At 38.2% G+C, this 25,654-nt stretch overlaps 3 protein-coding genes across 5 annotated transcripts; all 3 read right to left on the bottom strand.

Annotated features, from left to right (window-relative positions):
* Window positions 1-101: 101 nt before the first annotated feature.
* On the bottom strand, window positions 102-1,057 carry polr2k (RNA polymerase II, I and III subunit K). Its single transcript, XM_077548344.1, has 4 exons — window positions 948-1,057; window positions 679-746; window positions 282-374; window positions 102-191 (listed from the first exon to the last, which is right to left on the bottom strand). The coding sequence occupies exons 2-4, from the start codon at window positions 737-739 to the stop codon at window positions 169-171; spliced, it is 177 nt and encodes a 58-aa protein (XP_077404470.1). The 5' UTR covers window positions 740-746; window positions 948-1,057; the 3' UTR covers window positions 102-168.
* Window positions 1,058-2,227: 1,170 nt separating this feature from the next.
* On the bottom strand, window positions 2,228-10,890 carry LOC144037853 (gasdermin-E-like). 2 transcript variants are annotated; one of them, XM_077549738.1, is made up of 10 exons: window positions 10,272-10,890; window positions 8,904-9,122; window positions 8,546-8,738; window positions 8,268-8,445; window positions 7,115-7,241; window positions 6,844-6,984; window positions 5,587-5,708; window positions 5,402-5,525; window positions 5,257-5,327; window positions 2,228-4,433 (listed from the first exon to the last, which is right to left on the bottom strand). In XM_077549738.1, the coding sequence occupies exons 2-10, from the start codon at window positions 9,112-9,114 to the stop codon at window positions 4,203-4,205; spliced, it is 1,398 nt and encodes a 465-aa protein (XP_077405864.1). In that variant the 5' UTR covers window positions 9,115-9,122; window positions 10,272-10,890; the 3' UTR covers window positions 2,228-4,202. The 2 variants fall into 2 exon arrangements, with proteins under 2 accessions (XP_077405864.1, XP_077405865.1); XM_077549739.1 differs by lacking the exon at window positions 10,272-10,890 and having other exon boundaries at window positions 8,904-10,244.
* Window positions 10,891-11,233: 343 nt separating this feature from the next.
* On the bottom strand, window positions 11,234-25,385 carry LOC144037718 (oxysterol-binding protein-related protein 3-like). Of its 2 annotated transcripts, none has more exons than XM_077549429.1 (21): window positions 25,260-25,385; window positions 19,244-19,398; window positions 19,031-19,147; window positions 17,846-17,899; window positions 17,658-17,771; window positions 17,413-17,556; window positions 17,231-17,321; window positions 16,964-17,067; window positions 16,750-16,836; window positions 16,113-16,248; window positions 15,646-16,001; window positions 14,856-14,949; window positions 14,086-14,321; window positions 13,851-13,988; window positions 13,550-13,613; window positions 13,341-13,419; window positions 13,062-13,206; window positions 12,599-12,743; window positions 12,397-12,523; window positions 12,147-12,269; window positions 11,234-11,855 (listed from the first exon to the last, which is right to left on the bottom strand). In XM_077549429.1, exons 2-21 carry the CDS (start codon window positions 19,304-19,306, stop codon window positions 11,759-11,761), a joined length of 2,514 nt encoding a protein of 837 aa, XP_077405555.1. In that variant the 5' UTR covers window positions 19,307-19,398; window positions 25,260-25,385; the 3' UTR covers window positions 11,234-11,758. The 2 variants fall into 2 exon arrangements, with proteins under 2 accessions (XP_077405555.1, XP_077405556.1); XM_077549430.1 differs by lacking the exon at window positions 25,260-25,385 and having other exon boundaries at window positions 15,646-15,777; window positions 15,877-16,001; window positions 19,244-19,321.
* Window positions 25,386-25,654: the final 269 nt, after the last annotated feature.

Raw genomic sequence — 25,654 nt, 5'->3', positions numbered from 1 at the left:
TGTGTTAAGAGAAGAGATACTATGTCATCATTGTTCATAACTGTAGTATTACAATTAGTAATATAGTATTGCATATTCCAGAAAAGAAAACACAGGAAAAATGCAGTTTAACGTTGGTCACTCATTGAGCTGCCACATTTATTCACAGACACAAGAAAACGATCCGCTTCATCGGGCATCAAAAACAACCACTTGTGAATCACCGGTCAAGGAAAGACACTTCTATTATTTATACGTACATAGCTGCGCTCATTCTTTTTATACAGACACTGAAAGGATACATCGATTGGTCCTCTTTTTGTACATGATCCTGTAGCCGCAGTCTCTGCACCGGATTGGATCACGGGCTTTGATTTCATTTTCAGTGTGGCACTCTGCAAACACACACATATACACAAAATTAATATTTACAAGCTGCATGTAAATGTTTTAGAGCTAACACTGGACTGAAATGTTTGAAATTTATTGAATTGTTGAAATTGAGAATGTGAGACTGGAAGTTACAATTTTTATTATAAAAAAAAACACCTCTTAATTTGGGAAGTACAACTTGTAGAATTGGGAATTTGTAAAGTAGTACAACATCCTGCTTTTCACCATTAGTTATTTACTCAAAATTGGAATCCATACCTAATTTTACAATCAGTCAATACAGTGATGTAGCAAAAAAATAGTTACCTCCACAGATATAAAACATAGGCTGCTGCCTTGGTGGTTGGACATCTTGTTGGGGCTCCATTTTGTCTCTAAAATATGAAATACGTATGTTAGCATAGTTAGCCCAACAACATGCTACCACACGATAACAACAACCGCATTGCTTATTGACATGATTTAGCTCTTGGGACCATTGAATACAGCGAAACAGGTATTTAACGTTTGAAGTACATATAAAAGTACAGTACAAGTCTAATAGTTAATCAAAGAATGAAATAATTACGGTGTACCAAGTTTAATGTTTAGCACGCTCTTCGAAAACACGGCATATAACGCACATGCGCAGTGCTACGCTCGTCAGTCGTCACAAACTATAAACTGGTTTACGATTGGTCCGAAGGAAGGCATCGGCGAAAATGGCGGAAGTTAGCGTCAAATCTTTTCTTAAAAAAATAAAATAAAATAAACAAGTCAGGTGACATGAGCAATGACGATTTTAATTATTAGAACATTGGGTTGAAAGAGCAGCCACACATCCATTGAAATAATTATGTTTAAAAAATAATAATAATAATAATCCGGTACACATTACCAGTGCTGAGCTCTTCTCGAGTAACGTCCCTTGTGATTGGTCAGAAGCAAAGCGACGTTTAAGCAACGACGTTGTACAAAATCTCTGTATAAAATGGATAAACAGCGACATCAAGTGGTGATGTAACCATAAAGGCAAGTCCACAAGAGGGCGTTCTTTCTGAAGAATTGGGGCAAACACTTTTTTTTTTAAATCCAAGAATTGTTTATTCCAACGATAACATACAATTCTTCGTCCCATGGTGTGAGAGATTAGGGATCTACTTTATTACCAGAGAATGTTTTGAAGACAAATGATTGACTTAATGAAAATGCCGTTTGATCAGAATTTTTTTTTTTCTCTAATCGAGCAGATGAGAACACTACGCATTAATTTGTGTACTCATTATTGTCCAGTGAGAACGGTAAATGCTTCCAAAAATTTGTGGTAAGCCAATCATCAAGAAGTAAGGCAAAATTAAAAAATATATATATTTCAAGTTATAATCATACACTTTATCACATTCTAACCAAAAATAATGATGAATGTAGTTATCATGTATTTTATTTTTGTGCTACCGTGTGTACACATAGTGTCATTGATTGTTCTTGAAAGGCCACACAATGTAAAAGCAAATATGTCAGTTTGTGTTTCCATCTTATGTTCATTTAGTTTTACCCTTACGTGACACCTTGATTCATCTTCCTCTGCACAGTCACGGAGATGTCATGAACACACACATCTGTAGTTGTTGTGAGAAATGTTTGTCAGCTGGCATAACACTGAGCACATACCCGGTACTAGGGAAAAACCTCAAAAACGATTGGAATTTAATTTCCCCGAAGGAGATTCAATCAGCCAAATGTTAAATTGAAGTGACACCTTAAAACGCTAATCCTCCTGTGAACATTTTCTTCTTCTTCTGGCTTCAACATGCATATTGAGATCAGTCCAGGAAATTGACAGTAAATTATTCATGAACTCACTCCTGCACACGGATTAAACTTCATAAAAGTTTTTATTTCATATGTATACAGTAGTACAATATCATTTAAAAACTATAATTTATCAGACAAGAAATTTAAGTGCCTTCATAAAACCTTCATATATGAAGTCATATAGATATAAAACATAAATAATTATGGTACCTTGTTGCATATTATAGAATTAGATACATTCATCATTTCTGGAATTTTTTTTAAACATTTAATAGCTATAGTCAAAAGCAGCCTCAATAAAAAAAAAAGAACACTACCATGGCAAGAAACTGCTTAACAGTTAACATACATCAATAAATATCTACTAGTGCATTTTAGCATACATTAAATTTTCAGCTTTAAAACAGACATGATAAAGAAATGACAAGATAACATTTCTCCACCAAATATTATTAATTTAGTGGTCTTATTTTTCACTCTTTGTACGAGCCCATACGGTTGTTTTAGTAAATAAAAGGTCAAGTGAACTCCATTTTTAAACACAATAGTAAATAATGAAATATTAGAAAAATATAGAATTTCTCCCTTCAAAAAAATAATAATATATTTATGTTATAGTCCAGTGATTCCCAGCCACAGTGCCGTGGCACATAAGTGTGTTATGAGAGATCATCAGGTGTAATTGTTCGGAAAAGTATTATTTACTACAAAAATGTATCTTTGTTCATTTATCATATAGTGACAGGCAGATATATTAAATGCTCTTCCATTAGATGGCAGAACGCTCCAGTAACTTGTGTATTCACCGACTGCATTTCATGCAGCATAATAATATAACAACATCGATAAATATTTATTCTAAACTGCTCCAGATAACTAGATTATGTATATTATTTCTAGTGCTGTCAAGCAATTACAATTTCTTTTCACTTATTAGTTGCACAATTTTACATACTGTTTTTTTACTTTCTTTTTGTCTTTTTCCCAAAAAGAACAATTTTCCATACTCAATTGAAACTAACCGCAATTAGTCACATTTTTCTACTTCTGCTTCTACTTTTTTTCTACAAAGCTTGCGACAGATATTTCTTGAGTAAAATCTTGGAATTAATGTGAACTCATCCAAGAATCCAAGACATTTCTAATAGCTTCAGAAGGGTAGATTTGTGAGGCCCGGTGGTGGGAACTTGAGAAGTTATTTTGCGCTGAGACGATACATCAAAGATGTACAACTAAAACATATTGATCTAATATGTTATTCAAATTTGGCTGTGAAAAGTGCGCAAATGACTTGAGAGTGTCAAGCGAGTTAAACTAGAAGTAAAACTACCTATAGTGCATGATTGTCCATCTGCTCAATATAGGCCGTAACAGGAATTCAATAAAGCTTCTTTTTTTTTCTTAACACTTGAACTCATTTTTTGAACTATTTCTATTAGTTTAACTTTTTTTTTTCCACTTTTGTTAACAAGAGTATGAAAACCTAGAATATTTATTTTATTGTACATTTACAACAGATATCAAATGTGTGATTAATCGTGAGTTAACTATTGAAGTCATGCAGTTAATTACCATCAAAAATTGTAATCGCCTGCCACAATTAAAAAGAAAAGAAAAAAGAAAAAAAAGATTAAAAAGAAAAGAAAAAAGAAAAAATATATAAAAAATTAGGGACGTCAGGTGATTAAAATTTGTAATCGTAATTAATCGCATGACTTCACTAGTTAACTCACTATTAATCACAAATTTTATATCTGTTCTAAATGTACAATAAAAAAAATCTAGGTTTTCCTGCTCTTGTTAACAAAAGTGGAAAAAATGTGAAACTAATAGAAACAGTTCAAATTAATTTTTGACGTCTATAGCCGTCGATGGCAGTGAATGAGTTAATACTGACAGCTCCAACGAATGAAAAATATGCACCTTGGATTAATACCGGTTGGGAGACACTGTAATAGTGTGTAAATACAAGACAACAAATACTTCACGCTACATTTTACAATAGAGAGAACCTAAACCATAGAGGAAAAGAAATCCTACTTCTGTCCACCGCACAGCAGAGACAGTCCATATGTGCTGAGGCTGAGGACCAACAGGTGCACTTGAATTTTTTCTCCCATCTCCAACCACAGCTGGTTGTTGTCAACATTCATGGTCAAGCCAATGGAGCTGAGGAGCGTCTTTGCTTGCTGGAAATCTTGTTTTTCGCACAGCAGAGTAGGAAGAAACTGGAGGGAGAGAGGATGGCCGCGCTCCATCAGGTTCAACTAGAAAGAAGGGAGATGGATGATGGGGAATTTAGTTTGCAGCGCCAACTTGGGTATATAGTTTGATATGGATGATTTTTGATTCACAAGAGCAAAGCTGATTGGCTGGGACAAATCACGGTATCGCTGCTGTATAGGCGCCAAGGAATATTGATTTTGTTACTTGTCAATTTACTAATGATGTAATGTTGTCCACATTAATTATTTGAATTACGCTGATCGATTCCGGTCAGAGAATCAGGATTCCAAAATGTCTTGAATGCTTTAATGGCAGCAGAAACAATATGCAGAAATTAGATACATAAAACCCAAAGGAAACGCAAAAAGACACATTACAAAATAGAATGTAGTATTTTTAAAGGCTACAATTAGCGTCCGTGAAGGCCACAAGCCGCACCGTTCTATTTTTTAGCACCAAAGCTTAACGAGGCAATTGGGCACCGCGGCAACGTCAACGAGCCAATTAAACACGGCGAAGTTATGTGAATTACAAACATATATAACACACATTGCACAGCAGACAAAGGTGATATTTATCTCAACTATAGTACTTACTTATTTATTTTCAGTAACTCACACTGAAATTGCGCTGCCGGAAGTAATACAATGAACAAGTGCTGCATCATTATGAGACACACATGAAACAAAACGGAACAAAACTTTTGTTCCCCCCATTCTTTCTGACAAATTATGTATTTCTCATCTGCGTTTGCGAAGAACTATTAAACTTTGTCAACATTTAATGGTGAGTTTATGACTCATTCCATTTGAATAAAGCGCTAGTGCGCATTTTGATGAGGAGTAATTTTTCGAAACCACTAACCAGGGTGCTGAAGGCCTCTAAGAACTCACGCCGACTGTCAAACAAGAGGCTCAAAGTTTCCTCAGGCAACTCTAAAAAAAGAAAAAGTAAGAGACCACAAGATAGGACTGCTCAAAGATTTGAAGAAAGTATAATCTCCTCTCACCTTCTAATGCACTGACTAACAGATGAGCAGCATTCAGGGAAGCGGCAGCACTAGTGTCAACACAATCTGAGATCTTCTCCTGCTGTATCATGTCAGGTGTTTTGCCAAAGCACAATTCGTCAAGCTGAAAGAGACAAACAAAATGTGACCGCAAATCTTTCTTGGTGGTCGGTAGGTTCACTCACCGTGGACTGCAGATGTGAGAGAGCCACCCGGTCGGTCAAAATATTTTTCAGCATGCACAACAAGTCCCGCCGAGTTGATGGGGAAAGCTCAGCTAGTGGAGAGAGGTCTTCCACGTGAGAGCCTAAAAATAGATGACAACAACATCATACACAAATTATGATAACCTACATCAGGATTTTTTTCTCAAGTGTTTTTATCACTTTTTAGGCATGATTTTTTTTTTAACATACATTTTTTAAGAAGTTCCTGACATGTCCACTAGGGTGGATAACGTGCATTTGAGCAACAATTTTAATACATTTCAAAACTACTAAATGTATTGCAAAAACATTTACCCAAAGAAAATTGAACTTTTTATGAAGTACAGATAGTAATTTCCTTTTTTTGGGCAACCCTTCATCATCACTGCTGCTGTCATCATCCCCACTTGAGTCAGATAGTATATGGTCGACTATCTTGTGGGTTTTGCTAGCAGGTTCTGCACCTGACCGCTACATAACGTAGCGGTTACTCTCATATGAGGACTAAAATACATACATTATTGCTATAATAAAAACGAAACGTTGATTTAAAGCAAAAATAAATAAATACTGCAGATGAAGCATTTTCAACAGCAACACTTAGTTGTAGTCACAATACAGCTAATGATGTCCAAAGTCCAATTTAGTGGACTCATGATCAATCGCAATTTCTTCCAATTACAAAATCAATACTTTAACAGTTACTGTATATTACTCCTTAGTTGCTTGATGTCCCAATATTTTTTTTTACTTGCAAGGGCCTCCTGGAATAGAAGGAACGGACACTTGTTCCTTCCTTGCACGTCACATTTGAACTGCTGTCGGCCATCTTGTTGTCTGCCTTTTTTTTGCACTTACAAACGTTGACCACTGGATGTCAAGACTACACTAGTGTCCACTGGAGTGGCTAATGGCCAACTGTGGCCAAAATATTCTTTCTTTTTCTTCTTCTTTTTTTAATTTTTTTTTAAATAGCTTTCTGTGAAAGGTTTACAATAGTAGAGTTAAAGGTAATAAACTTACAGGACTAATCAATTTGGACCGCAAAACTGTTTTAAACTTCTTTGTATGTTACTTCCACTTTCATATTTTCTTTTAATCTGTGATGATACCAGTTCCTCGGGGGTGGGAACAACCCGTCATTCATAATTTGTCACTATAGAAAAATGGGGAAACTGCGACATTTTATCTATGTACTTCTGAGTTTCACTTCCCTTCGAAAAATCAGACACAAACCATTTTGTTGTGGTTGTTCTTGTGGAATATCTTCATCAAAGCACCTCCCGTCCACCACATTCAAGTCATCTTGAGAGGACCACGATTCCACCGTATCGGCCTCAAAGCCCCCCCCGATCTTTCCAGGTTGGAGGCATATCTCTGTTAATGAGATGAATTACGGGACAGGCGCACAGATTTGTCACAAAACCAACCAGTCAGCAATCATGCAGAAGAAAATGACCTCAGTTTTCAAAGAATGAAGTAGTTTTCACATAAGTCCCACACTCACTGAAGTGGCCGTCTTTGTTTATTTTTAGTTCCAGGACGCTGTATGCAATGACTACCGTTACATGAGGTGGGGTTTCCAAACAAAGATCCATGTCCGTCTCAATGTCGGTGTTCTCCTCGATACAGAACTGAAACGATATGTAATTTCTGAAGTTTAGCATCCTGCATTTTTATTAGCATGTGAATACAGATATATGCAGTTGATGAGCTGAAATATAAAGGGAAATAATTTAAATTTACATTTGTCAATTGTGTCGGTGCACCACCAGTGGTTAATGTTATTTGTGTGTGTAGAAATAGTAGAAGAAGAAGAAGTCGGAAACCGGAAGTAAATGATCTTAATGGCACCAGTGGACAACTCCACTCCTGTGTTTCCTTGCAGTTCTCTCTTGTTCAAGCATCGTCTGTAAGCGATTTATGGAACAACTAATACTACATACTGAGCATGCAGCGCTTAGATGTGTGCCGAATTGTAGACGTTTGTCAACTTAAAATGCTAATGCTAATCGCTAATTGTTAGCATATGCTAATTACGTTTTTTTTTAAATACAATTTTTATTGAACAAACAATAATACAAAACAGTATAACAGACAGGGGGAGATAAATACACAGGAACATAAACTTCTACAAAAATATGTTATAACGCTCACATAAATATGAGGTTTTGCTTGCTTTCTTGTTTGTGGAATGTCCAATATATTAATTATTTGAGTTAATTTTCAAACATGAAAAATTAGGTCTCTGGTTGATGTATCGGCATTTGTGTAAATGCCATTTAGCCAATATAAGAACAAGATTGACGATATGAAATGCCTTTTTACTTCCAGATGGATAATTATTGAAACCAAACAGACAGAAAGCTGTGGTTCTATAATAATGAAAACAGAATTATGAATATCTTTTCAGAAAACGGGCAATCCCAAAACAAATGAAATCACTAATTACGTTTGTTGTCTTATGATCATTCATGTATGTAGCGCAAAAATGAAAATCGCATGAGAATTTGGGAGAGTTGAGCAATCTGCAGCCATTGACTGGATGTTTTGAGTAATCGAGCAGCCCTGTCCCAAGATGGCCGCCCTTGTGACGAAGTTGCTTCGCATTGGTTCATGAGTTTGACTTTGTACTGTTCTTCAATGCACAAGACACTCACGTTAATGGTGGCCCCCAGCTTGCCCAACATGTCCGCCACGGCACTTAAAGCATACCGCTCCTTTTTGGTCTGGGTGACAGTGAAGGCGCCGGTGCTGAGGATGCTCTCTTTGACAACGGCCAGAACGTCGTATCGCTTCTCCAGCTCCTGCACCAAAACATGCTCCATGTTCACCAACCTGGTGCAAAAAGAGAGATGAATGTGTACCAACAGTAACAAGACACTCCTGAATGAAAGGTGTTGGTATCTATTGTATTATGGGGTGAATTATTTAGCACCTTTTGTCGGAGTCATGTAACAACTTCTTCACATCTACCGCCTCTTTCTTCAGTTTGCCGAAATCCGATTGGAGCTTAGATGAGCCCTGAGCCTCCAGCTTCACGCCAACAGAAGTAACCTTGGCGTCCAACTTGCCAGTGATTTTGTCTCCGTATTTGGCCATGTAGGTCAGGAAGTCTGTCTTGAACACAGCTGAAACAGATATCAATGTTAAAAAACTAAAAAAAACAATAACTTAAAAATCAATATGATATAGCAGGAGCATGAATGATGAAACGTCAAATAACCCGGGTTCGTTGTACTTTAATTGTGAAAGAAAGAAAGACAACATACAAACAGTCAGCAACACCTACATACCAGGTGTAATCTCCTCACCGCCCAGTAACAAATCATTGAGCGTAAAATCCGTCGTTTGGTATTTGGGCCTCTGCCAGAACCAGTGACGCTTGCGTTTGACCACCAGAGCCATCGGAAGCAGCTTGGAAGAGTCATTCATCCCGCGAGCAGGGAGTAGGCTTCCTTCCGGGTCGACCTGGCGCACAAAGTTGGCAGTTGCCTTGGAAAACATTGCTTGGACTGCGGAAAGAAAGACAACACAGAAAGGGTGGAAGGAAATTCTTATAGATTTTCACAGGAGTGTATAATAAGGACATTTGACACCAAAAACTGACACACCTCTGTGTCATCCAACCAGCAGTGTGTTATTAATACTGATATGCACACACACACACACTTCTGCAGTCTCATATTTCAAAGGCCAAATAATTGCAAACAGTCATCTTAAGTAAGTTTGAGCTCCATGTCTGCAAGAGTGAAATCAACAGCAGAAAATATTTCATCGTTGAGGGATAACAAATGCATGGCCAACATTTAATTTGGAACACATTTGTACTTCGGATGTTTGCAACAAACGAGGTGATCTAGTGGTTACTATATTAGTGACATATAGTGATGCTTTTGGAATGAGGAGGGAAGTAGTAACTTACTACTTTAAACCAGTCCAAAGTCCGTTGGGGTAGCCTCCAACCTCTGGCTTTGATGACAAGCAACCTAAATACTAATATTTGGTCAAGTCTGCCCAAAACCTGAAGAACTAGTAGAGCGGACCAATGAAATGTAAACTATAATTACACCAAATCACCGATTAGATTTGAGATTTGCCTCACATGAGCAGAAGCTAGCCCCGCATTAACATCAGCATTTTATTTTTTCCAGCCTCTGATTGGTTGGCCAGCGTAAGCCAAGTAAAACACAATACAATTAATAATCAGCATCTCTGAGGAGTATGATGCGTGCTGTTTTATTGTGTTAGATAAAATTGATGGGCTTTTTTCATGGAAGCTGGTAATTTTAGGAGCTGCATGAATTCGGGGAAGTCCCCCACTCAGGGTTCCCAGGTACCATGACGCAAGAGCCGCCGCTGCATGATCTGTACAGTTTTTCAAATGCGGACTATGCGTGGAATTATTAAGATTATAAACACAAGTAGTTGAAAGTGCCATTAAAAAAAGAAAAAGGGCTTGGCTCCCGTCCTCATGTCACACGCGCGTTCCCGGCAGCCCCTCTCGGGACCACTGGCTAAACTCATGACTCGGATTTTCAAATTAAATCATGTAACAGCACTTAAAAAAAAAAAAAAAACGAACCAAAGGGCACGATTGCACTATTTACTTCACCAAAAGGAACGTTAAAGTAGTGAGACAGTAGTAGTTATCGATTACTTACTTTGGAAGTTACAAGAAGGTTGTGACGTCGCTGATAAAACGCCGCGGACCAAGTTCAATGTCACGGAGGCGAACGAGTTATCCACTGGGCTTATTATATCGAGTTTGCTCACGCTCGGAGTTATTAGAAAATGGTGGTTGCAGCAGGATGGTGGTGAAGAGAGTGCTAGCAAACGAAAACTTCCCACCCAATGCGCCTACTTCTGCCTCCTCCCACTGGTGTGGACTCAGTTACCCAAGCAGGCAGGGAGCTTCGTGTAAGGCATGAGCTGATTGGCTTCATTCAATTTTTCACTTTGAGGAAATATAGTGATGTAATGCAGACATGCTGTTTGACTTAATGGTGGGGAATTTTTGTGGTTCAGATGGCACCACAATTTGAGTCAAGAAAATGGGGCACAGACAAGTGTAACTTTTAAGGTCTTAAACCAACTAACCAACCTGAGAACTACACACGATACTCAAAATGATCTCATCCTGTTGCTGCAGCGATGTGATTTGTGCTTGAAGGAAACAATTTGATTTTCAATTCATTTGTAGCAATCTTGATCCAAATAGCAAGTTTGAGAAGTATGTTGATCTACAAAACAAAGCAATATTGCTGGAAAAATCCACTCACAAGTCCATAACATTAGGTACACTCGTTACAATAATAATTTGATTAAAAAGTTATTTTACTCGTATTAGAACTATATACTGTATTGATTTGTCACATTGTTAACAACTTTTGCTCAGTCAGAATTTTTCTAACTTCAGCAAGATATGCCAGTTCACCCAATTTACAAATACATGTTTATTAAGCTAGCAATATAATTGCAAATGCATTTCAGTCACGGAGCACCTTTAAAAATGGAGGAGCGATGTTGACTTTCATGATGTTATATGGCTGCAGTGATCATAAAGCAAATTTATTTCATTCATACCACATATCAAGTTTGATCACAAAACCAGAGCACTAAAAAGTTGTGGATCTTTCGTGTTTATTTGCATTTTTGAAGCACCATCGCATCCATCCACAGGCAGAACACTACAAAGCTAAAATCACTAAAAAAAATATGAACTTCTGATCAGCTCATACTTCTTGAGTGCTCCAGGCTAAAAATATAAACTTTTTTTTTTTTTTAATTAGTTCTGTTCTCATTCCTTCTCCCATGGCCATATATATATAAATATATATATTTTTTTTCTAAATAACTGCTACAGCAGCTGAATGGGTGCAGCACTGCAATAAAAGGCACTTGGTGATCCATAAAATTATGTTATACAATATTAGCTTGAGTCCTCACTAACAAAGTGTAAATAAAGAAAGATTATGCTAAAACAGGAAAACAGTGAGCTGGTTCTTAAAAGAGGGCACAGGAAGTCCGTGTTGGTTTGGGTTACCATGACACACATCAGGTTCACAGGTCCGTCTCACTTCAGTTTTCTACTTCCCTCTTTTTGTTAATTTGCATAGAATGAAAGTGGAATGTGAGTCGAATCCACAGGTCACCACAGCACAGGAAAGTCCACTTTAGTGAAGCCGGGGTCTCTGCGTAACTCCCAGTATGAGTTGTTGCTCACCCATGTGTCATCCTCCGACTTCCTGTGTACCACAATAAAAGTAGTTTTTGTTATTTTCTTGATACATTATGTGACCCCTCCTAAAGGTTTCTACTGTACTGCTATTGCGCATTTATGCAATAAGGTGGCGGCAAATGACTGCTTTTGTCTAAAAGAAGCTTCTCAACCAAATTGTCGAACAAACGGGACTCGGGGAGTAAGCAGACTATCACTTGTGACACAGTAGCATGTGTAAATGTTATCTCACGGTCATGTGAAAAAGGACACACGTGCACACATCTGATTGTGCATTCAAACAAGTACAGAAGCATACTTGAAGAAGCGCGGTTGGTGGGTCATGTTGTTGTCCTCCAGCACTTTCCTCCTCTCTCTCTGGAGCTGCTCTATCCTCTGCTTCTGCTCTTCAGCTCCTTCCACATTTCCCTCCTCCAAAAGCCTGAACAAAGAAGCCAAAGAAAGTTAATTCAATCTGGTGGAAGAGTTTTTAGTGTTTATTACTTTGTGTCAAAAAAAGAAAAAAAAAGAAAGCTGTATGAGAAAAAGGCAAATTAACTGATGTCAACCTCTGGTCCAGCCTGAAGCGTGTGTCTGTAGGGGGCAGTAGAGGTCTTATGGTGGGATCCAACTCGTTTAACTCTACTGCAAACCTAGTGAAGCCATAGTACTGGTCCTGGTCCGCTGGCATGGGATCTACACAGACAAATTGGCATAGTGAGTTCAAAGCAAGGCTTCATTTTTGTAAAATGGCCCTCCGCCTCCACTCACTTGCTCTCCAGATGCATGTGGCAGAGGGTGGGTCTCCCTGAAAAATGGACTCGTGCCATTTTCCAAAAATAGAATGCACAACTTTTCCACTGGAATCGGTCACCACGCCCTGTATCTCATTGACAGAGGAGCTCCAGGATTTAGCCTGAAAAAGAGAAGGTAAAAGGATAATCAAATATAAAAGCAATAAACATCGAGCACCGTTCTGTCTAAAACGCCCTTTATTATTATTATTTTTTTTATAAATACCCTTTTTGGCCAAAAGATGGCGCTGTTTGCTTGATAGTGTTACTGAATGAAGTGTATTCAGGAACCAGGAAGTCTAAAATAGTATTTTCAATTTGAGGAATTGACTTAAGGTATTGAAGCTTTTTATCTTATATATCTTTTAATAACAAGAATGAACACGCAAAGACACTAACCAGTATAATGGCGGTATGTAAATAAATAAAAGGAATCTGACCTTGACAAATGTGACTTTACACTCGCAAGTGTTGCTGTTGACATTTTTGATGGTCATCTCTCCGTAGTGTTCAATCCAACGTTGCCCACTGAGGATGTTATGGATACAGGACGTCACTTTGTTCCATTCATAATGGTCCCCAAACCTACCAAACACATACAATTACAGTTTCAAACAATTAATAGAATAACTCTATAAACTGGAAAAGGTGGTGGTTTACATTTTTGTGGCAGGAAGAGAGTATTTATCACACAAAAAGTAAAGAAGTAAATGACTTACGAAGGCAGTGTGACATTGGTAGTACCAACTGGAACTATTTCCATGGATTTGCCCCAAAATTTATTTTTCAACCGAACATCTAAAAAAAAGAAGGGAACACAATTTGTTTTAGTTCACAAATGAAATCACATGTGCAGAAAACTAAAGAGTAACTTCTCTAAACACAAATTTGAGCATAACTATAACAAACAGAGGTTCTTTATGCTCACCTTGCCAAAAGGAAAAGTTCTTTGAATCCGAGTGACATACTGACACAGGTGGGTGATGGCTTACCTGGGCAAATAAAATGGGAAAGTAATAATAGGGAATTAAAAAAAAAAATCCTTACTGTAATGAGTCACAAAACCGGAAGAGGGTGCTGTTTCTCCTCATACAGATAACTAGAATGAGTCACTACTTTCATCAAAAATATCACCGCATGTTACCAATCATTAAAAATTGCTATAGCATCACTGAGCTAATGACAAAGCGATACCAGTACAACATTCAACAAGTCATACACAAACATACCTGTTCACCAATAAACCTGAATCCCTTGTCAGGTCTGTCGCACTCATAGGTTTCTCCCAAGACGGGATTGAAAGGTTTGCTTGCAGCCCGATAGTAGGACGACGTGTATGCAGTTATCGCAAACGTAGCAACATACACCTATGAGGAAAAATAAATAAATAAATAAATAGCCGATCAAAGAATGGCGTAACAAATTCCTACTTTTCACATTGTAAGCCTAAATTCCTCCTCTCACCATGCGCTGGTAAGGATTAGGGGTCCTGTTGGCCATGTCCAGCAGCTCGCTGTACTCCAGTTCCTCACACAACCTCTGCAGGGTGCTGAGTGGCTCGTTCAACTGGACTGGCATTGCCACCTTGGACAAGTCCTTACCAATGTTGTTCCTGAGGATGTTCCACAGACTCACACTGCAGGGGGGACTGGGAGAGGGCAGCGTGGTGCGGCGGCGGACCACGGACGCTACACTGCTCACTGCCAAGAGGAGGTGTTGGGAATTAGCGATTGGCTGCTTGGATGATGTTCAAGTTGTCCAAAAAATAAAATAAAAAAATTCAGTAAAAACAAGAAATTCAAACGTAAAATGAGATGCCAGATTGGCTTAGCGCATCTAGAATACACTAATGATAATAATAACTATACATTTTATTTATAATGCCCTTTACGTCGCAAGATCTCAAAGGGCTACAAGTAGAAATGAAAATGGCGTGCATTTTTATTTATTTTTTTAAAAACCTAATTGAATTTACACCAACTTCCATCAACCATAATGCTATTTTATATTATTATATTATATTTGCACTCATTAAATAGGAATTACACTCAAGAGATTAGTCAATCCAATTCAATTCAAAATTTTATTTAATTCTTTAAAAAAATCAAATAAAAAGCCACGCACACAGATGGAAACAGACAAGCTTATCTTCTCTATAAACAAATTGAAAAGGTTCCGTATGCCGTTGATGAAGTGGGCTGATGCATACATAAAGCACTGTGTGTTTTATGTACCCGAATTGTGTCTCTCACTGCCCCCTTCGTTGCTACAGGTATCCACGGAAATGCAGTCGCTAACGTCGCTGATGTACGAGTCGTCGTCGGACAGCTGGTGACAAGCAACAGTGAAAGGTCAGCAGGCAACCAGGATGAACGGGTAAAATATGAAAAGTAAGGTCAGAAACCTTTCTACAAAAATGCTGAATGATTTCAAACAGACTGTTGGACTACTGGTGCTTCAGTTATTAACTCATTTGCTCCCCAAAACATATAAATACATTCTATTTTAAATATTACCATGCTCCCAAAGACGTATTTATGTTTTTTAAAAGTTATTTTTATGCTATACATTTGATGCAGCCTCTGAACTCAAGAGAATGCATGAAGCAATGGTAGTTATTACAAAAACGGCCAGCAGGTGGTAGCAGAGTATAAGAAACCAGCCAGGGCCATGTTGCAACAAGCTGTTTCCCCCTGTGTTTTTGTGAATAAAAGGTGAAACCTAGCTATATTCTAATGCTAATTGCTGCAAAACGGAAACAGATGAAAGAAGAGACGGTAATCTTTCTTTTGGTAGGTTCCATGTTTTTACAGCAATGGAACAGAATATTCTGTGGGCCTTGCAAAAATCAGTCAAAATCCAGTAAAATAGCCGGGAGCAAAGGGGGTTGCTTCAGTGAAAATGGCTGGGAGTGAATGAGTTAAGGTTATATCGCCCAGCCCCTACGTGTGATTGAATAATAAAACTCTGACTTGAGTGAAAAGACCAATACTGAGAGGGCTTATGAATTCGATCAAGCATCACCTCATTCTCAGAGGAAGACGAGGAGAGGAGGTATTCCTGCGCATCGTAGAACTCGGATATCGACTCAGGGATTGATGCTCTGCTTTCATTTGATGCCTGGTGGACCAAAGGATGGCCTTCTTCTGGACATTCCTGGTTGGATGGTAAAAGTCGGCGGAGAGAGTTATTACAGGCAACGTTTATTGTGTAATCACATAGGCGGCATGTGGTCAAGGGTACCGGGTCACTCACTGAGCCATAGGCGGTCTTTAAGGCCGTAACCTGCATTGGCTGGGGAGCTTGCATTTCAATAGTTTGCCGTAATCTGTCCCTTTCTGATGACAGGGAACTATACGCTGATTTCAGTGTGCTGTGGACTGGAGAGAAAGAAACAAACAGCACAATGTTATCACACACACACAAAAAAAAAACACATTTAGAAAGTCTTTAAGTCATAGGGTGGGGGAAATACAATAAAACAGACTGACTGTTGTTAGCTAGCCTGTTGAAGTTCTCTTGCATACGAGAAACATCGACGGGAGAGTCTGGAGATTCCGGACAAGCGTCTTGGCTGCTGGGCTCCATAGTTAGGAGATTGGGATTGGAGGCATTGTTTTGAGGCATCTTAAATGGTGAAATGAGGAGGTAAAAAATATGACAGTATGAACGTCAGTCCTCCTAAATGAATAATAAGCATTAAAGGGGAAGCCTTTTTTCTTTTTTTTTGACAATATCTTCTATGCAGCCCCACTAGTCTAAATATGGTATTCTGCTTATTATTGCGTTAGTGGAATATGAGTTAAGCAGAAAAATCCAGCTGTTTTTTAATCCATCTCAGAAGGCAACCATTTTGCCACTTGCTGTCGAGTGAAAATGACATCACAGTGCAATTTAAGAAAACAGGTAAGCTGTGATTGGCCATTGCCTGAGCCCTGCGCAACATTGATGTCATCTTCGGTCAACAGCAAGTGGCCAAAATGGCCGCCCCCTAGATGGCTAAAAACGGCTGGATTTCGCTTCATAACCCATATTCCACAAATGTAATATTAATCAGAATGTCCTGTTTGGACTAATGAGGCCACATATAACATATTATTGCCCCAAAAAATGCAAAATAAAATATACCTGTGTTGTTACTTTGCTATTTTTGCTATTCTTGGATCGCCATTTCTTTGTCCTCTTCTCTTTCTTTGAGATATCAGTTGTAGATGTCTGCGGTAACACAAGATAATGATATTCGTAGAGTACGCACCTTAATCTACCTGGGATATGGTAATCTCAAATGAATGCTAGTTTCAAAGCAGCTGCACAAAGAGTGTACAGTACTAGGAATGCTTACTTGTAGTGCGCTGATGGATGAGGCAGAGTATGTGCGATGCATGACCTCCATGCTCCTCAGCAGCAGGTTGAGTTCTAGGAGGTAGGATTCACACTCTTCCAAGTCTAAGTAAACAACACGGCCATCATTATTAGCTATCAATCAATTATTCAAGCAAATAAGAAAAAAAGACCTAGGTTCGCAAGTTCGGTTCGAATGTAGCTTTTCGGCTTGCCAAGTGGCGTTTAAATGCCAAAATGGATAAAGCAAGAGTTGAGAAAAACAAACCTTTGGCACATTTGTTCATGTCTTCTGAGGAGTGGAGCCAAGAGCTGACCTTGGCCTGATGGATCGACATTTGCTTGGGAAGAGAAGCCCTCTGTGTGAGAAGGGACATGACACGCAACCTCAAATCACTTCCACCTTTTGCCGATTTTGCCCACAAATCAAGCCGCAGCGACACAACTTACCTTCCTCATGGAGTCAGTGAGGGAGGGCGAGTTAAAGGTGTGAGTGTGGTAATGGTGAGGATATGAGGAAATCTCGTTCTGCCGAAACACACGGTGATGACGCAGCTTTGACACCCACTCCTCAAACAGCTCCGGAGACTTCAACTGGGGTGCCACAAATAAATTGAACAAGTCGTGAATTGAATGACGTCATAAGTGGCTCACTTTTGGATGTTTGTTTAATGTGATCCTCAAATGTTAGTTACCTTTAAGTGATAAATGTTGTCCTCAGTGTCCAGGTCAATGCACATGGTTGACTTCTTGATGGCCATGACAGAAAGGCCGACATCGATGCAACCGTGAATCTTTCCCTTTTTCAACTGTCAATTAAAGTTGTGCGTTAGTATTAAAAAAAAACAACAACAGAATAATGAGGCACCCTTGAGCTACTTACATCTGTGCCATGCTTTGCATACTTAAGGATGCCCTTGTCCAACACAAAAAATCTCTAAATGGTGAAAAACAAAATTCATGTTAATAATTCTTCAATAAAAAAAAATAACATGGCAAACAAAAATCACTAAAAAGTGACTACGTGAGGAATGTGGGGAATATGAGTTTAGCAGGAAAATCCACCCGTTTTTACCCATCTCAGGAGGCGGCCATTTTGTCACTTGCTGTCCCATGACAATGACATCACAGTTGCTCAGGTAATGACCAATCACGACTCTGATTCAGAAACAGGTGCGCTGTGTGATTGGTCGCTACCCGAGCAAATGTGATGTCAAAACACTACTTAACTCATATTCCACAATCACAATATTAATCAGAATGCCAAATTTAGACTAGTAGGGACACAAACAACATATTGTAAAGATTTTTTTGTGGTTGACTTCACCTTTAAGTCTATGAAGGAAATATCCATCATATTATAAGTCAGTGTTAATTAACCATTCAATGGAAGTGCATTTAATTGTTCCGTCACCACCACCTGACAATCTTTCAAGTCACACTTAATGTGCTGTGTCACGGTGGTTGGGAATCATTGTTGTAGGTTAGTAGTTCAATTATTCATGAGCGAGAACAAAAAAGTGGGGTGGAGGTGGAAGAGGATTAGTCAGGGTGACACGATTGAAGGAAATAAATGGGAAAATAACCAGAGACATCATGAAATGGCAGGCGAGTGCATGGGGACTTTCCATCGCTAATTTTGATAACAATGATTTGCCTTTACAACAATCATTCAATGCGACACTCTGTGCTCAGACGCCCACGGGATGAATCATACAGTTATACTTTGACTTACGAATTTCATTTGCTCCGTGACCAAGCTCGTTACTGTATTTCCTCGTATGTAATTTGTCCCCATTGAAATTAACTGGTTTTATAAAGTATTATTAAGATGGTCCTCTATTGTGGGCGTGGCCTATTGTGAGTGAGGTCAGGAGCTCTGACTCCATCTCTGGTTGACTAGTTAACATCTGTTCCATGCTTATTGTGAGTGCTTTCATTTAGCATTTGTGTATTTGGCTGCTTGTTACGTTCAATAAACATCTGATAGTAGGTGAGCAGGCAACCGGAACGAACAAATGAAAATGAACTCCCTTCCGGCGCCAATCCAGTCTTATGACGCACTCACCTTGTGCCATCCTTTCATAGGCCACTTTCTTCTCTTTAACAGGAAACCCTGCTGTAGCTCAGGCGGTCGCATGGTGGCAGGAACCCCCCTGAGCCCCTCAACAATTTCCCAGGTATCCTATAGGGAGACCAGGCAAAACAGTAATTAATAAACATTAGACAAGAACATTTAATCGGCGGCAAAATCAAGTTGTCGGCCAAAAGGAAAACTCACCTGGTTACCATCCTGTTTGGAAGAGCCACTACTGTCACTGTGAGTTGGTGATGGAGACGTCATCTTTTTGTGTGTGAAGTCCGGTGCTGGAGATCGCAGCAGAGCAGCCGAGAGCAACAATCTGACCTTTGAAGGTCACGCAACGGTAGTCAGTGCTGCCGAGAAAGGTTAAGAGAAACCCATGTCAGGATAGAGCAGAAAGGTTATGCTCTTTATAGGACTGTGTTATCGTGTGCACGTACAACCAGGAAGATTGAACCACAAGATGACATCCCTGGCAAAAGTGCACTTTAACGAATTGGGCAGTACAGTGGATGAGTGATTAGCAACATCCACCTCATGAAATTGGAGTGTTCAAATGCAAAAACGCTAATTTCCGGCCGCAAATTGTTGTTCATTTTTCACTGGAAAATACTGGAGTCACATGTGACTCTTTAGTTCATCTCCTGTGACTTCCTGTGGATCTCTCCCCCCAAAAAAAAAAAAGTAGTAGAAATTTATATTTTTTGACATATTGATTTTTTTTTAAGATAAAATATTATTTAAATTTATTAATGTTTTAGATTAAAAATAATAGTAATTAAATATTCAAAAAATGTCAGTCAAAATTTTTATGTAAAAGGTAGATGAAATAAGTTTTAAAAAAGTGACCATAAATGTCTAAAAAGGAAGAGGAAAAGCAGAAAATTACCATAAAAAGTCCATGAATTGAAAATGAGAATTGTATGTTAATGGCAGAAAAGAAAACATGCAAAAAGTAACTATAAAATGTCTAAAAACAAAAGAAGAAATCCTGGAAATTACTATAACACGTACACAAAATTCCCCAAAAGTCAGAAAAAAAATTACTTAAAAGAAAAGGCATAAAAGAAAAAGTTTAAAAAGTAACCATAATGTATCCGAAAACAACAGAAGTAATCCCGAAAGTTACCATAAAATGTCCACAAAAAATGGATTTAGGTTGATTTAGGAAAGAAAATGTTCAAAAAGTAAAAAGAAAATGTCCAAAAACAAAATAACTAATTCCGAAAATGACCATAAAATGCCCACAATAATGCACAAAAAAAAGTCAGAAAATTGAAAGCAAAAAATGTCAAAAAGTAGCCATAAAATGTCCAAAAGAGTAAGAAGGGCAGAAAATTACCACATGTCCCTAAATTGCCAATTCTTTTTAGATATTTGACAGAAAAGCAGAAAAGTATAAAAATGAAATGGAAAAACAAATTCTGAAAAATTTAAAAAACAATCTCAAATTATTGGATGCCTCATATTTTTCTGTTATATGCAGCTTCAATTAGCTCTTGGTCCCTCATTAGACTAACACACCGTTTCATTCTTTGCAATGTTAAAATGTTTTGCAGCTCCAAACGGCTTTTTTTTTTTTAATTGGCCTAAAATAGCTCTTTTGACAGTAAAAATTGCTGACCCCTCCTCTACATGCTTCAATGTGATTTTCTCGCAACCCTGCTTAAATACAAGGGTGGGTGAAAGCGTGGCGTCCTTGTTAAGGAAATTGACTTCTAGATGAGGGCAGAAGATCAGCTCTCACTGTGATTATAACAGACATTCCTCTCCTTGCCACACATGCCCCAACCGGGCTGTGTTTGTTCATGCTTTTGTTGCAGCGCCAAGAGCGTTTCTTAGCCACGCCCCACGTGTGCACGATACTGTGAAGTGAACGTGGAGACCTGCACAACAGATTCCAAAATGGCTGACAGGGAGTATTTCGGGTTTTGTACACATGGTAGAGTTCATTTAAGAAAGTGCAGCTCAATAAATACGCCCTATGCCAACAGTGTAATGGTTTAAATGTGTGTGCTATTTTGCAGTATCTCGGGGCCTCCCTTACGGCCGGTGGCGTGCCCGTGGGGTGAGTCATCGACAGGAAAGAATGTGCTTTGATACACCATAGCAAGCGTGTCGAAAAGCACAGCGAATCCACACCGGGGCTTAGACTCAAAACACAGACATCATAGAAACAATACACTTGAACAGCTTATTTTAGCGCAACCAAGTTCTCACACTCATGTTACAGTAGGGCTGACTGGCATCAGTGGTCAGTAAAAGCAGCCCATTGCATAACATGCTCCACCCTTTTTTTCTCCCCCCTTTCATAACTTAGCCCTCAAAAGGAACCTTGAAAAGCTTTCCCATGCATGTTTGAACTTTATATTTACTCAATCTTGCAAGATGACAAACTTGAACTAACGCGTGTGATTGCCATTATTTATATCTTATATATATATTATATCCGTGACACTCATTTGGCCTTCAGGCTATTCTAATGAGAGTACATTTGAAACAGTAGCACTCGGTAGCAACTACAACTTGAAACGGTGATGCTGTCTGAAATTTCATCACGGTTTATCGGCAACCTGCAACCCGTGTAATCCTCAAACGTGTCAATCATTTATGACACGAAAGCTTGTCAATGATCTCCTAAAAAGGTGCAAAGAGGTTATGTCGTCAGCAAAGTCATAAGACAGACATGAGGGAAGAAAGGTGTCAAGGTGAAGCAAAATGACTTGTGTTTTTCTAAAAATGGGTCAAGCGTGGCTGAATGAGAGTGATCAATGAATGATCAGCACTTTGGAAGTTATTTTGCATCAGATATGCATGGATTAAATGCATCTCTCCATAGAGCAAGTCTCTTGCTTCTTATATTATGATTAGGGATGGGCAAGTACTGATACCAGTACTGATTAGTTTAACATTTTTTTCCACTTTTGTTAAAAGTATGAAAACCTAGATTTTTTTTTATTGTACATTTAGAACAGATATCAAATTTGTGATTAATCGTGAGTTAACTAATGAAATCGCGCAATTATTTACGATTATAATTTTTTTATCGCCTGATGCCCCTAATTTTTAATAATCTTTTCTATTAAAAAAATATATTATTTAAAAAATAATAATCTTTTCTATTTAACAAAATATTTTAATTATTTTTTATTTTATAATAATATTTTCTTTAATATATATATATATATATATATATATATATATATATATATATATATATATATATTATAAATCTTTTCTTTCAAAAAAATAATTGTAATTATTATTTTTTTATTTGTAATCTTTTTTTAAATTATTTAAGAATATATATTAGATTTTTTTTTTTAATCTTTTTTTAAATAATATTTTTTTATTTTTTTTTTATTTTAAATAATATTTTCTATTTTTAAAAATAATAATATTTTCTATTTTTAAAAATAATAATATTTTTTATTTTTAATCTTTTCTTTAAAAAAAGATTATTAAAAATTAGGGGCGTCTGGCGATTAATTTTTTAAATCATAATTAATCGGATGACCTCTAGTTAACTCACGATTAATCACAAACTTTATATCTGTTCTAAATGTACAATACAAAAAAATGTGTCTAGGTTTTCACACTTTTGCTAACAAAAGTGGGGGAAAAAATGTTAAACTTATAGAAATAAAGTGAATTTTTGACATCTATAGCTGCCAATGGCAGTGAATGAGTTAAGGAAACATGCAATATTGAGATATATTGGCGGGGAAATGATCAAAACTACTAGTGGCATCGGTATGTGGCATCAGTGACTACTCAAGAGTAGTCAAAACAAAGTGGTATCGAACATCCCTACAGCAAAGCTTCATTATGTTGTTCACCAGTTTCCAAGACAGGATAAACCAAGTTGCAGCCTGAGGAAACGTCAGACTGGACTTTCCAGTCGTGAGCAATAGCAACATAAACAGACGTTGATTCACAACTACTGCATCAGCATTTGAGCATTTATACTATAAACTTGATCTCCACCCTAAGGTCCAAGTACTTCTATGACTGTTTGTCGTCATAGCAGGAGAACTTCAGTATAGTTGGACAACTACTTGTCACTAGTGAGGAAAAACCGTGCTAGATGTTAAATTGTGCTGCAGCTAGTTCTTCTTCTTCTGATGTACACTGAAATGTCTTAAAAGTGAGGACAAAGAGGACTACAGTAGTACGTGGACCTTAAGCGGGATATTGTATACTAAATGCTCAAAAGGTTTTCCATAACAGCATGAACTGCTATCAACCGGACAAGTTGCAAAGCTGGATCGTCCGCAATGCATTAGTGTAGCAATGGCCTGCAAAGAGAGCCTCGCAAATGAGCCAGCTGTGACATGGCCTCTAGTAAACATCCAGAATCTTGCAGCAAAGCTTCTTACTGGAATTATCCAGTGAAAACTGTGCATGATCCCCTGATTATCAGAAAGTGAGAGGAAGTTGCTGTTATCAGACTCACAATATTATATCAAGCACCCGCATTTTGTGACAAACGATAGCAGCTGGTTCGTGGAAAACATATGGTGGCAGCAGCACTCAACACCCCTTATCTGACCTCTGACATCATGTCCACAGAGTGTAGCGCTGAGCGGGCATATTTTTAACAACATGCTTGATTTCAATGTAAAGCCCGTGATGGTTGAATGCAGGCATCAGCGGCATGCAATCGTGTGCAGACCATGTCGTTTAAGATCGCTTTCATGCTTCACGTTACAACTCGTTGCTATGGGAACAAAACATGAATTACATCCAGTGTGGCTGCTCCTTTCTTTTTAATAACACTATTTGTACACATAAGAGAAGCTTTGGCTTGACTGAAGCAGGGCGCACCATACACAATAACAAATAAGCACAATGAATGATAGGTAAGCAAAGAGGCCAAGGCGGAGTATGCGGTGTGTTTAACAGCTTTTAAGTAGGTGTGGACTGTCGAAAGTGACACAATGATAAATCAGTGCAGAATGTCAGTCAATCTGAATGGTGACGCCCACAAACGTAATTGGGGGAAAATAATTTGGCAGTACTGTGACTAATTGATCTGCTACCTTATCTTTAGGGATGTACCGATACCATTTACCACGAGCATAAGTACACTATTTACATTTAAGTAATCGCCGATACCGAGTACTGATAATGGCATGATGTCTTGCAGTTTTGATGAAAATGTGTTTATTTGAATCAAAATCTGTTCAATTTATTGAGCGTCGCATAAATTCCCCCTTAAAAAAAATATTTTTCAAAATTTATTATTTGCCTCTCTGAGTCTGCGTACGAAACGCTTTGTTTCTTGTCATTTTTTAGATTATTATTTTTATGCACATTTATTGTAGACCAGGGACCCTGGTCCTCGAGAGCTACTGTCCTGCCCGTTTTCCATGTCTCTCTCCTCAAACACAGCTGACTCAACTGATCAGCTAATCAGCAAGCAAGCGATCTTGTTCATCAATCAGGTGTGTTGATGGAGGGAGACATGGAAAACAGGGCGGACCAGGGTTCCCTACCACTGTTGTAGGCACTCCAAGTTTTTGCTTCAATGTAGTGTTTGTCTAGAGCATACATATTTATTTATTTATTTATTTATATTCAAGCTACCCATTTAGCTAACATTACCACAAATTGTGAGTCAGACAATTGTTTTGCTTATTCTTTTGCTTGATGAATTACTTGTCAATTATACCAAACCACTTCTATTGAATTGTATAGAGCCCTAAAGCAATTTTGTACAGCGATGTTACATAGTTCACATTTGTATAGTCAGGCAGTCCAGTAAGACTAGATTTTTTTGTTTGTTTGTTTTGACTGCTATTATTGTTGTCTTTACCCCGGTGAAAAATCAACATTCTTGTACTGTAATTGTAGACAGGCGCCAACGTCGCCTGCCTAAATAGCTAATAAACTATCTTGAATGGAGATAAACTCCACAGGTGTCCATTTTAAAACGATCGCTCTGTTCAGTTCCCACGTCGAGCTGCCAAAGCTGCAATCACTCAGGAAGAGAGAGTCTAATAGTCCAGACATTACCGTCGAACGGGTGCGCACAAAGCATTGGTACAACTTTCATTATTTAATGCGGTGCTGCTTTCGGGCACTGGTTGGCCACCAAATGTCACGACGAAGTCATTCTATCGAAAGCGGTGTATTTACTCCTCTGTCAAAGATGCGACTACAACGCGGCGCTACTCCAAACAAGGGTTTACAATAATATGTACATATTTACCTGTTAGTGAGAAGAAATGCTTCGGCTTCCGTGGTGAAAACAACCACCTCGCATCCTGGCAGCAAAGAGGTGAAGTACCTGTCGGGAAAGTCCTCCCAATTCCTCGCTTCATTGCTCGAAAACTGTGGAAGGGGGCGGAGTATGAGTGGTGTCGGGTTGAACGGCATTTACGTTAGCCAATCAAAAGCAGGGATTAACACACGCGGGCGGTGAATGAGGAAGATATCGTACGTTTTAAAACAACCCATTTGAATGACGTGGACAGAAATGCAATTTGCCGGCGGCATTGATTGATAAGGTGAGAGTTGAGCGTCAAAAACAATGAAGTACTTGTCGAGCTGTTTAAAGGCACAGAAAATAAATAAACATAATGTATAAGCAGAATTGTACTCATA

Source organism: Vanacampus margaritifer, chromosome 17 (assembly GCF_051991255.1).
Source record: "Vanacampus margaritifer isolate UIUO_Vmar chromosome 17, RoL_Vmar_1.0, whole genome shotgun sequence".
In the NCBI taxonomy this organism is placed as follows: domain Eukaryota; kingdom Metazoa; phylum Chordata; class Actinopteri; order Syngnathiformes; family Syngnathidae; genus Vanacampus; species Vanacampus margaritifer.
This window is presented reverse-complemented; position numbering and strand designations above follow the sequence as displayed.

Excerpts from the sequence above, each read along its gene's own strand:
- polr2k (XM_077548344.1), bottom strand. The coding sequence starts at position 739 with ATGGAGCCCCAACAAGATGTCCAACCACCAAGGCAGCAGCCTATGTTT. Across the intron at positions 375-678 it reads TATGTTTTATATCTGTGGAG|AGTGCCACACTGAAAATGAA; the intron begins GTAACTATTTTT and ends GTGTGTTTGCAG. Across the intron at positions 192-281 it reads CAAAAAGAGGACCAATCGAT|TGGTTGTTTTTGATGCCCGA; the intron begins GTATCCTTTCAG and ends GTGATTCACAAG.
- LOC144037853 (XM_077549738.1), bottom strand. The coding sequence starts at position 9,114 with ATGTTTTCCAAGGCAACTGCCAACTTTGTGCGCCAGGTCGACCCGGAA. Across the intron at positions 6,985-7,114 it reads AAACAAAGACGGCCACTTCA|AGATATGCCTCCAACCTGGA; the intron begins GTGAGTGTGGGA and ends TCTCATTAACAG. Across the intron at positions 5,709-6,843 it reads AGAACAACCACAACAAAATG|GCTCTCACGTGGAAGACCTC; the intron begins GTTTGTGTCTGA and ends ATCTATTTTTAG.
- LOC144037718 (XM_077549429.1), bottom strand. The coding sequence starts at position 19,306 with ATGACGTCTCCATCACCAACTCACAGTGACAGTAGTGGCTCTTCCAAA. Across the intron at positions 17,900-19,030 it reads CTATGAAAGGATGGCACAAG|AGATTTTTTGTGTTGGACAA; the intron begins GTGAGTGCGTCA and ends TTCACCATTTAG. Across the intron at positions 13,207-13,340 it reads ACCAATGTCACACTGCCTTC|GTTTGGGGACCATTATGAAT; the intron begins GTAAGTCATTTA and ends TGTGTTTGGTAG.